The sequence below is a fragment of the Ammospiza caudacuta genome, chromosome 7, assembly GCF_027887145.1.
Source record: "Ammospiza caudacuta isolate bAmmCau1 chromosome 7, bAmmCau1.pri, whole genome shotgun sequence".
Taxonomy (NCBI): domain Eukaryota; kingdom Metazoa; phylum Chordata; class Aves; order Passeriformes; family Passerellidae; genus Ammospiza; species Ammospiza caudacuta.
The window spans coordinates 34665701-34677844 of record NC_080599.1 but is presented as its reverse complement, the minus strand read 5'-3'; the positions used below and the strand labels follow the sequence as shown (position 1 = coordinate 34677844).

Sequence of the window (12144 nt, the reverse complement as noted above, 5' to 3'; positions counted from 1 at the left end):
ACACTACAGGTCCTGTGGTAGTTGTAACATCTTAGATTATTTGCTGGATAAAGTTCAACAACTATAGAGGATGGTACTGCACAGCTGCACCTTAATTCCTAATTGCCTACTAAGTTCCTCAGAGGATGACAATTGAGTATATTACATCTTAAGATTCTTCAGTTACATGTTAAGATTCTTCACATAGATTTTTTTCTGTATGAGCAAATTTTTTAAATGGAGAGTGTTATGTACTGCATTTGAAAGTAATTGTGTTAAACACATAATTTACTAATTTTAAATTTTAAGATAGTTGAATTATTCAATACAATAATTGAAAACCAATAACTTGAATTTAGAATTATTTTTCAGAAGCCTTTTCAGCAGTCCAGGGTGATGTGTTCATGGTTCTGTCACGGTAGCACAAGCTGATACCCTTTCAGAAAGGAGCAGTTCTGTCCCCCATATTTGCCCACTCACCTCGGGAGGACCATTCAAGAGAAGAGGAGGGAACTGCTTCTCTGCTCATTCCCTGCCTTCTGCCCATTCCTTTTCAGTCTGGGCTGGTTCCCTGACCTGGCTTGCAGTCAGACACGAGAATGCTTTTGCTCTTTCAAGGAAGGTCATTAGAGAAATGCAGGAGTGAATGACTGCAGGAGGACAGGACTGGTGTGGGGCTTTTTTCAGCCCATGCTGAACACTGAACTGTAGCCTGACAAACCAAACTGCTATTTCTTGGACTTTAAAGCCTCAAATCACATGGATTGTTGCAAGAGAGGAAGCAGATTTACAAATGTGTCATCTCCTTCAATTTATGCTTCAAGGGCAGGAAGAAGGTATGAGTGAGACACTGTTCATTAAGCCAAATCCTAGTTTTAATATATTCCAGAACTAATTTAATGCTAGTTCTAACTGATCCATTTAGAGAATTGAAACGAAAACTTCAACTTTAATCCATCAGCAAAAGCTTGCTACTAGCCCTTTAATTTGAAAGGGAAGCTTGGGTAGTAAAGAGGGGCGGCAGCCTGAAGGACCAAAATACCTAAAGGTGGGGTTGAACAGCTCTCAGCCACCAGGAATCTGCAGGAGGCTTTGTCACATCCTATACATTGATGCTCAGATGAAAATATTCTGCTTGTCAGCATTGAGAAAGTCTTGCAAATCATTATTTCTTTAGGATTTGAATAACAGATCCTAGGTTGGATCATAAAGTTAACCTGCTATGGTGCTTTTGGTATATATCTTCTGTTGAGGGAGAAGTCACTTATAAAAATATGTGTTTGTAAATTTTGATGAACATTGGGTCTGGAGGAGCTTAATCTTTTAGATTAAGAAAGTAGAGCTTTAGCTCATATGTATATTTTTTTGTGGAAAATTATTCAACTGGGGCATGGGTGCATGTGCAGCTCTGCTGAGCAGTGCTAGTACAAGATTTGATTGTGTTTGTGACTGAAAAACTACTGCTTTGCATTAAACATTTGACTTTACTGATTTACATTATACATTTTGGGGGGGGGGGTTAAACAAAATCTCAGGGATTCGTGTCCTAAGTGACTCTGTTATTTGGGTTTGATTCTGTCTCCCCAGAGTGCCCCCCTTATATTATATTCTATTTTTGGCATTAGCAGGGTTTGCCACCTCTGAAGCAGTACTTTGGTATTTAAGAAAAGATCAAGGGAGAAAGACTGAGCATTGGATTTGAAAATGAAATTAATTATATTGTCTATAATAAAAATAGAAGGAAGTCAGTCTGACTGTGGCAGTTTTGTGCAGTAGAGTATCTACTGCTCAGAATCCAACAGAGATCAGTGTTATCTCTGATGGCTGAAAACCTGGCTCCTGTTCTGATGTGTCTTAATCTGTCACATCTCTTGTACAGGCTGTTGCTGTGTAGCCAGCCAAGTAAAGCAGTGAACTGGGTTTTTTACAGAGCTCTTAACTCTTTTAACTTTGCTTTTTGGAAATTCACAAAATACTGTTTAGCTCAAAACATGAGCTAAACATGAAAATCATGCACGGGATTCAAATAAGATTTGTGCCCGTGTTTGAAAATTGAGTTGTAATGGATAAGATCAATTTGTATTTTACAATTTCTGCACACTTTAAATTAATTCCTGAATGTGCTCCTACAAAGATCAGATTTTAGTGCCTTCTTCTAGTTTTTAGGCACAACAGCTGTAATTGGTCTTAATTTACTGTTTTTTCCTGTTTGTCTCCCTTTTTCCCACGCCTGTCTCTTTTCCCATTTCTTCCCCATTCTTTCCACTATTCTTTAGAAAAGTTTACAGTGTACAGTTGATAATTAGTGCTCCTATTTTAATAGTAAGCTTATATTCAGTGAAAAGCAAGCTTAATTCAGTTAATCTACTAATTAGTAGATACATAATTCTTACATGATCATGTAGCTACTAAGAACTTTCTGGTTTTGTATTTCAGCAATTGGGCCCTTTCAGAACTGCTCTGTTTGTTTGGCTCTTTGTTTCTGGGGATTGTTAGATTTTGGGTTTGGATTGGATTGATTTGGTTTGGTTTGTTTTTTTAACTGAAGAAAGGGTCTTACCCATTTCAGCTGGTAAGTCGGTTTGCTCTGCATCACCTGTGTTTACCATAATTAGTGTTTATAGAGAAATATGAAGTCAAAACCTTGCTCTTTAAGTCAAAACCTGATAAATGAGATATTCAGTTGATGCAGTTCATTGACCCAGCCTTGGCAGAAACAAGGCAGACTCCTTGCTGGTCAGCTCTTCACAAGAGGGCTGGTGGCTGTGCTCTCTGCTGTGTTCAAAAAGGTGGACTTGCCCTCAACCAGGCTTGTATCACCTGGACTTTTTTCACCCACCATTTTTATATTGTGAGAAGCAAAGTGTTTTGGTTTTGTTGACAGTCTGTTTCAATGATACCATTTTAGTTTATGCTTTGAAGTATTTTCCAGCTATTAAATTGTTAACTGGTGCTCACACTGCTTCATCTGAGTGTATAATAATACTTAACACTTAGCTGTGTTCATTTTGAAACACTTGCCAGGGCAGAGAAACCTTTTTTTGAGCCTTTATTACTCCTGCTAATCAAAAGAGAAATATTTAAAAATTTAGACAACAGGCTAATAGTGTAAGAATGGGACTTAGAACCGGAATCAGAAGCTTCTCACTTGCATCTGAAATATGGTACCAAAACCACAGATATCTATATACATCTTGATAAAGTTTAAGGCTATAAATACACTTTTTATAAAAATGAAATATACATATACATTTACCAGAATCTCTTCATACATATTCATTTTTCCATTAAATGATTTAATTAAATAGCCCATTTAACTCCAGACTTCAAATGATTATATTACAGTTTTGGAAGAAAATTTGAATTGTATTTTGATAAAGGGCATTTTAAATACCAGACAGAGATTGGCATTTAGCACAGCAGATGGGGGTTTGTAGTGGTGCCCAGTGTTTAGTCTTAATCAGTTTAGTTCTTGCTTTCTTGCTGTGAATCCTAGCCAAATATTTTTTTTTTCCCCTTACAAAAAAAAAAAATCCTGGCTTGCTGGCTCTTGTGGGAGATGTGATTGAGAATAACAAATACTGTGCATGTGGGAGGTGGGAGAAAGGCAGAGTAACTCATGGTAACTCTCAGGACTGCTCCATCTGTGACCCCTTTTCCTCTGCTGTCATTGCAATCCTGCAACCAAGAGGTCTTCACCCTCTTGATTTTTTTCAGGAACTTGCTTCTGATTCACTTGCCCTTAAACTGTGTTTTAGGTCAAAGTACTCATTACAGTACTCATACCCTTAGTTAACAGGTTTTTTATCAGCATGTTAACTTTTCATAGAAAAGTTGATCAATAAAACAAGCAAACATATTGTGAACTGTGTGAATATACCAATAGAGACCAATTTCCTCTTGTTTGGGGGTGGGCTCAGGGGTGTTTCTGTTTTGCATGTAGCAGAGTTTGTTCATTTGTTCAGGTGTTGTTGGTTTGTATGCTTGGGGTTTTCTTTAATTCCTCCTATGCTGGCATTACCTAGGAGCCTCTGGATGTTGGGTTCCTCTTCCCTTAGAACACTGTTCCAGCAGACTTTCCTGCTTATCCTCCTGTGGCCTTGGTTCCAAGTACAGCTCTCCACAAGCCCCCTGTGATATGCAAGGGAGTAGCTGAGGCTTCGTGTTGCAGTGGTTGTAGCACTGCTTCTGACCAAGGTGAACCAGAGCAGGCAGAAGGTGTGACTGCTTCAAGCCATTCACTTGTGGTCCTTGGCCATTATTCCATTTCTTTCCACCCTCTTCTGAATCTCACCAAATGTCCTGCTTTGGGTGTTTGCACTGCAGAGAACCTGCCTCTCCTGCCAAGGCTTGCTCATGCTGGTGACAAAGGGCTGGGTTTGTGCTGTTTGTGCTTGCCTGATCCCTGGACAGCCGGTGGGTGCATCCTCTCTGCTTCCAGCTGGTGTCCTTCCTGCCGTGTTCAGTTGTTTCTGCTGTGGTCCTTGTTGTGCTGGTGCTGTTACCTGTGCTTTGCTGTCTCCTCCTAGTACCTTCCTTTCTTGAGCAGGAGCTCTCCTGCTTTGCTTTCAGCCTCCTGCACTCCAACTTCCACTGTGCCAGCAAACCCCATCTGAGCAGTGTTTGTTGCTGGTCTGTGCATACACTCCTTGCCCCACTCTCATCTACACTTTGCTCAGCCACAGACAAGTGATCCTTGCTCTTCAGTGTTTATGGGAACCTGTATGTCCACATCCTTAGCTCCTTTTTTCTGACAGCTTTACCGAATTAAATCATGCTCATATGGTGTCCATATCAGATCCCTGTGTACATTCCACTTTGCATACAGTAACTTCAGCTGTGCAGATTAGACTTCTCAAGTTGCTGTTCTTGGGTAATAGGACTGAAATCTGATTGAGATTTTTTTATGTTTTGGAGACTGCTTGCCACTTCTTTGCAATCTACCACATGCCATGCAATTCGCACATGCTGTCTTCTGGAACAAAGTGCTAAGTAGTGGGAAGATCACCCGATTACAGGTTTTATTGTGATCCAGCATGCTGTGATGAAGATAGATACACTATTGTTAGCAACAGTTCCATGGATGTGTATGTCTTCGAATAGCTTAATAATTAAAGATGCCAACTTGATCTCCTGAAGTTTTCTAGGCTGTGCTTATTTCTGTGATGCATCATCTTTTTTTCATACTGATTTTAGCTGCCTTTGGTGATTTTTTTTCTTTCTTTGCTCAAACATTCTGTGATTTAACATGAGTCATTCTGTCTGTGTGGGAAAGGGCTGGTTTATTACAGGGTCTGTTCTTGAGTGGGGAGGGGAAAGGGTGGAATGTATTTGTGTTTTCTATGTGTTTGTTGTGGAAATGCATAAAACTTTTTTTTCTTCTTCTCTTTCTTTCCTCTCTTCATCATCTCATCTGTGTGGGTGAATGTTCCTGCAAACCCTTGGGGAACCTATAGAGACGTTTGGTATGCTCATTCCTTCATTAGTGCCCAAAGTCACAGATGCTAGGTACAGTTTAGACTAGAAAAGCACACAAGAGCCACATCATCACAATGTAAGGTGGCTAAAAATGTGCACTTGAGGAAAACCTCTAAGTCATCATCTATTACACCTATTTGTTTGCATCATCACAGTAATACCAATGGCCACTGCTACCCAGTTGGCGTAAATTTTGATTCTGCACTTAAAAGTAGAAATTAAATATGTTCTCCTCTAGCAAGAGCTGCTGTTTTGTGCTTGAGAGATAATTTTCAAAAGTTCAAATTCCAAGTCGTGTTTTGAGAAATGACAGAAGTGCATGCACTTAAATTGCCTAAGTTCTATTTGAAAGCACCTGCGGAATTGTGTTGAGGTGTAGGAGCCCAGGTGACCTCTGGAAGTGAGAACCAGACATAATTCAATGTACTCTGTCATTAGGAAGAAACTGATTTTAATAAAACTGACAACAAAACATTTTTAAAATATAGTGATTTTCAGATACGTTGTTACCCTTGGGTAGCTTTATTTTGAAAATTTATGTTCAATGCTGCTTTCTTTGAAAAGAGGGCCAAAGTAAAGTAGAACAATGTAGGAGTTTTGTTGCAGGAGAGCTTGTGGCTTAATGGTATTCTAGAAATGAGAGATTTTTCTCATGAATCCATAATTTGAATATTTCCAGCTGGATCACATTTAGTTCATAAACAGCATTCTTTATTCCATAAGTAGAACAGAGATAAAAATGACTGTAAATGTCATTGTATATTTTTATAAATACTGAATAGTCATACTTCAATGTGAAATAAGTAGCAACATAAAATATTTATTTATATGAACAGAGATGGCATGAGGGATATTTAAACATATGTATTGTAATGACATTAAAAAAGAAAAAAGCAATTACTTTGTGTTAATGTTCACTTCTAAGCTACAGTCGCTAAAGTTTGAAGGCTCAGCTTTTTGGTAATCTTAATGATTTTGTTGGGGTTTTTTTCTTGTCATTAAGAGAAAATATTTGTGCTACTTTGACATAAATTGATGTTTGAATAACTGTATCAGTATTCCTCACTTGATCAAGTCATCTCTGTTCTCCTAATGGAAAAAGGATCATCAAACATGAATTTGGACATTGCTAGTTTCCGGTTTTTGTGTTGAAAATTATTTCATGCCACAGGAAATCCTGTCCAATCTTCAAATTAGGATAATTAAAAGTCATTACATGAATAACCTCTATTACTTATAAACAAAGGAAATATTTTCGACACACAGGATAAATACGTTAACATTTTTTGCTGATTAGCCACTAAAATATTTTTAACTCTCTGTTTTAATACCATTTTACCAGTTTCTTTGATACAAACTGTGTTTTTATTGCACTTCTTAACCATAAATTTAGAGTACTGAATATGTTCCTCCTCTGTGATGTTGCTTGTTTCTCTTCAAATAACATTGCTGAGTGGATATCATGCTTTAGACACTTTCCTAATGTTGAGGTCAGCCAGAACTTTTGACAACTTCTATGAAATTACCATTTTATTTAGTGGTCCATCAGAGCCAGTGGTAGTGGGAGCCATAAACCTCCTTTGAGTGTTTTGTGATAATCAAGTCCCATAGCACACCCAAGAAGGGGGGAAAAAAGGAAAAATAATAATTTACAACCAGCCTTCTCCAGGGCTGCTGCTGGAAATGTACCAGTATAAGAAGAGTATTTTTGAAGTTTTCTTTGTCAACATTAGTATTCACTGAAAAGTACAAGGAAGTTCTGATTCATCAAGTGATTTGTTTACAACCTGTTATAAACCTAATTTTTTGACTGTCAGAATGTAAAATACAGTTGCTAAAAACACAGAGTGCTAGATATTGACCAGAATAATCTTGGCATATTGTGGTGTATTTTTAGCAATTGCTTGTGGCAGAATGTCACAGTACAGAAAAAACACTGTTATTAATGTTGTATTATGTGAAATGATTCAGAGAACACACAACCAGTATGATATTTTCTCGATTCTGTGACTCTTTCAGAACCACAGCAATGTCTGAAACACCTCCCATTAATGACTGTGCATGAAGTAATCCACATTGATCTGGCTGAGCATTGATATTCAAAAAAAAGAGAACAGCTGAGAGATGATCTGAACAAAATATTTTGGTGCACATTTTAAACAGTCATCCAGAATTTTGCCATTGTACATTCCTTCAATTTCAATGGAAAATCAATATTAAAACTGCATATTCTCTGACTGTGGGCATGCCTAATGTGCAGTGTTGTTGTAGCCCTGTGCTTTGTCTTTGCTTGCAGTAATGCTGTCCATTTGGTCCTTGAGCTTGCAAACAGCCTTTATTTAAAGGTGATGAGGGGAAAAAGCAATGAGATTGACATTACACTCAAGCAGCTGAAAGAAAATGCAACATTTAAAGAGATAAGAAGTCAATCTTTGTGGAATGGCTATTTATAAATGTTAGGTGTTTGGTTTTTTCCCAGCTGAATTAAGAATGTCTGACATCACCTTAAAGCCTGCTTGCCTATAGAGTATTTGAGCTCTTAGAGCTGGTAAAGTTTAAGTAATTTGTGTAGAATGATGTAGTTACTCCAGAAAGCTTAGATATCACCTGGAAATAGAGTAGAACTTCTAGAGGCATTGATGCTTGCTTTCATCCATGGTGAAAATAGCATATTATCAATTGAAGAAAGAAGTTGATAATGAAGCTTATGTATTTTGTTAACAAACCATCTCCATTGCACTCATGATGAATTATATTAATTGAAATGTACCTTCTTTGTGTGTTTTCAGTGAAAGAGTTCCTAGCCAAAGCCAAAGAAGACTTTTTAAGAAAATGGGAAAGCCCCCCTCAGGTATCAGTCATTTAAGCATTCAGTAATTTTCTGTGTTGCATTTTTTGGATAATGTTATCAATATGTTTTCAGCCTGTAATGAGTAGTGCAGAAATAATTTTAGTGCAATTTGTAAAGGATTTTCAGGTTGTTTTGATGCCAGCTTTGTCACTTTCATCGAAGTTTATCAACAGAGATTATCAAGTCTTTTCTAGATTTGAGCTCATAAAATGCTCCCACTGAACAACGTTTTCTCTTGTGAGAATGATGTTCACAATGAACATGACAAGACTCAAAATCTATTGGCATGTTTTTAGTTGGCTTTTTTTTTAATACCCAGAAGGATTGGCACATCTGTAATTTACCATGTTAATAATTTCTGCCATGCTAGTAAGTGGAATTAAGAGTATTAAGACTACTGCATAGTGCTTGGGAGCTGGTTAATGAGCTTGTTAGAGTGAAGTCTTGTAAAATTTGGAATTTTGGGTAAGATTCTTGTTCTAATGCAATATTTGAGATGCTATGGAAATGAATGTCTGAAGAGCACATCCCCAAGTACATTTTCTCAGACAGCTCTCATGTAGAACTCTTTCTAGAGCTTGGGGTCTTTTGCATGTTCTAATATTCTTGATCATGAAGCATGAAGGGATTATTTAACTGCATGTTATATTCATGATCTGTTTACTGCTAGATGTTCCTTACTAAGCATATATGGACAGCTGTATGGACAAATTACAGAAATGTTGATTCTTCTGTTTCAATTAGTGCAATGTAAAATCTCTTTTTTAAAATTTGACTGATATCAAATTATAACAGTATAGTTGGCTATAGTTATCTTTGTTAAATGTAGTATTTCCCAACTCTTTTCCATAACTGAATTCATACAGTTAAAATTCTCTTTGGTATTATTGTAAACAATGTGATTATATCCTACATATAGAATACTGCTGGCCTAGATGATTTTGAGCGGCAAAAAACCCTTGGAACAGGATCATTTGGGAGAGTAATGATGGTGAAACATAAATCCACAGAACAGTATTATGCTATGAAGATACTGGACAAACAGAAGGTTGGTATAATTCATTGGGGGTTTTGTGCTACAGAAGAGTTTGATTTTTTTTTTTTTTTTTTTTTTGCATAGAAAACCCCATTTTTTGCATCTAAAGCATTCTCCTGTTATAATGGTGTCTAACTTGTATTTTTAAAAAATCTAATGAAGTTAAAATGACATTCCAGCATAGTACAAATAGAGGCAGCCCAGCCATTTCCACCTATGTGGAAATGTGCCTCAGCATTACCTCAGCATGGCTGGTGGCAGCCTGCAGCAGAGCATCCCAGTGCTGCACAAAGAGTCCACCACCAAATTTCAGAGTCTCAGCTGTTTTTTTTACTTTGAACCCTTTTTTTGTGAATGGCTGAATTGTGATTACTGGAGGAGTTCAAGAAATAACATCTTACTTCAGAAAGCTGCCATAAAAATACTTCAAGAGGTTTTTTTTTTTTAAGTTAATTAAATTCATTACTACCTCTCAAAATTGGAAAGTTATCTGGAAAAAGCAAAAAGGTCACATTTTTAACAACTGCAGTGGACTTGCAGTAAATGATTCCCAGGATTACAAAGATGTTTGCATCCAGACATCAGTCTTCTTTCATAAATTAGATGGTTTTGTATATAATAAGAAATCTTGATGTGTTCCTTTATGAAATACCTGTTTTTTCAACTTATCTTAGCATAATTATTTTTTATGTATTCTATTAGAAATATATTAGTAGCTTCCATTAATTGTTAGAAAAATAAAGAATACATTTCTGTCTCTTTGTTTATGACAGAAAATATACAGCTATCTGAAATTAGACAATGGGCAGGCTGCCTATAATTTTTCATTTCCATTTTGCTTGAAAAAAGGGAAAGCATCCAGTGAATGTCTTTTTATCCAGTCTCATGCTTGATTCATAGAACATGAAAAAAATGTAATGGGTGTTGATGCAGCCTGGAGTTTTCTGTGTAAGGATGTTATTCCTTTGTCTGCCTTGAGTTAGGAAGGCTGTAACATGCCACTGCTTGACTAGTTTAATTAGGTAATTGTTTTTGGAAAGAAAAAAATCCTGAACAGGAGCCTGGGCACAAACAAGCTGTTGGAGAATCTGCCATTATACCATTTGGTATATGGGAAGCTGACACTGGCCATGCCCTGAGTCTGTGCTGAAGTGTGAACAAGCGGGGTCTGAAGGCCCAGTTGGACATTCTGAAGTGTTAAACAGCAGCTTCAGCCTGTGGTGTTGCTCCATCCCCCTGCAGTACCTCCCTGGGAGCAGATGCAGGAGCAGGAGTGAAGTCTGGTCTGGCGTTGCAGCTGAACACCTCCCAGACAAGAGCCTTGGCTTTCTTGCTTGGATGGACAAGATCTTTCCAGCACTGTAGCTTTTTAGGGATGAAGGAGATACTTCCCACAAATGAGTTGATTTGAGCAAAACTTTATTTGTACCCTGAAACCCATTTGGAATTCCAGATCTCCATTATTTTCTTTGTATGATGTTTATTTCAAAACAGTAGTGAGTTTTTCTAGGTACTACTTTTTGCTTCTAAAATTAAATTTAAGTACTATTTCATTCAGGGTTGGAGTATCTTGATTATCTCTTATTTATAGCAGTTAGATTTGATTTCCAAACATAAAAGCAGACTTGTTTTGATCACTCATGTACATGTTCTTCTCTTTTCCTATGGAGTGAGGAAAAAAACCTTAACTTTACTTGGAAATCATGCCATTCTGAAAATGGGTTATAGATAAATTGTGCAATTGGGATTAAGTAAAATGGATGTAATTCATTATGCACCATGGGGGTCTAACATAATCAGAAAACTGATTATTAATTGCTGAGAAGGAATGAACAGAAACCTGCTGCTTGCTGCCTTGTTAGTATCCTAACATTGTAATGAATTATAAGTAACTTGTTCATAAAAATGGATATTTTGAATTTGTATTCTCCTTAGTTTTGTCACTAATGTGTGAGCTGTATAACATAAGCCTGTTTACTTCTGTTCACAGGTAACAAAATTCATAATTGTGTCCTACACAGTTTCCTGCCTTTCATAGCAAAGGGTCCAAAGATCAAGTGGACTTTATTGAATTGCTGAGAAAGTATGGCCATAATAAACATAAACCTTTCATAGAAAATGCAGACAGGTTTTCCTTACTGACTCATACATTTAGCAAATAGGAAGAAACACTATTTGTAGTGTTGTCTGCCAACCATATTACACAAGTGTTACTCTTTAAAATGTTATTAGACTTTTAAGTCCTTTCTTGGTGCTGTTACTGTACTAGGAATCCATAAGGTTTTTCATTTTCTGTAAAGTTACAAATTTGCTTTCAACTAATTGTTTAACATGGAAAAGTTTATCAAGAGCTATAAAATATCATACTTAAGCTGAAGATTGTTTTTTCTCTCCCAGGTTGTCAAACTGAAGCAGATAGAACACACACTGAATGAGAAGAGGATATTACAAGCGGTGAACTTTCCTTTCCTTGTTAAACTGGAGTATTCTTTTAAGGTATTCATTACATTCAAAGTAGTTGTTGGGTTTCAGGGAAGTGCATGCTTACACTTTAGGTATTAAAATATATAACTTTTACTGTACAATAGTTCAAGTATTTTTGTTTTCAAAGATGCTTCATTTGGCACTGTTGCCAGGGCTTGAGTAGGAGTGGAGTGCACTCGTGTACACTTCATATACCCCCGTTCATCAGGTAATGTTTGAAAGGATATCTCCAAATAAAAAAATTAAAATTAAATTAAGTTAAACTCCTGAGAGTTTTCTCTTCTCTTGGAGGGCAGCTGGATTGTACAGCAAGGGA

General features: G+C 36.9%; 1 protein-coding gene across 3 annotated transcripts in view; it reads left to right on the top strand.

Annotated features, from left to right (window-relative positions):
- PRKACB (protein kinase cAMP-activated catalytic subunit beta) overlaps positions 1 to 12144 on the top strand; it is a 65794-nt gene that overhangs the window by 39667 nt on the left and 13983 nt on the right. For all 3 annotated transcript variants that reach the window (XM_058808812.1, XM_058808811.1, XM_058808813.1), the window contains exons 2-4: positions 8247 to 8308; positions 9228 to 9356; positions 11742 to 11840. In XM_058808812.1, coding sequence (XP_058664795.1) covers positions 8247 to 8308; positions 9228 to 9356; positions 11742 to 11840 — 290 coding nt within the window. The remainder of the gene's footprint in view (positions 1 to 8246; positions 8309 to 9227; positions 9357 to 11741; positions 11841 to 12144) is intronic.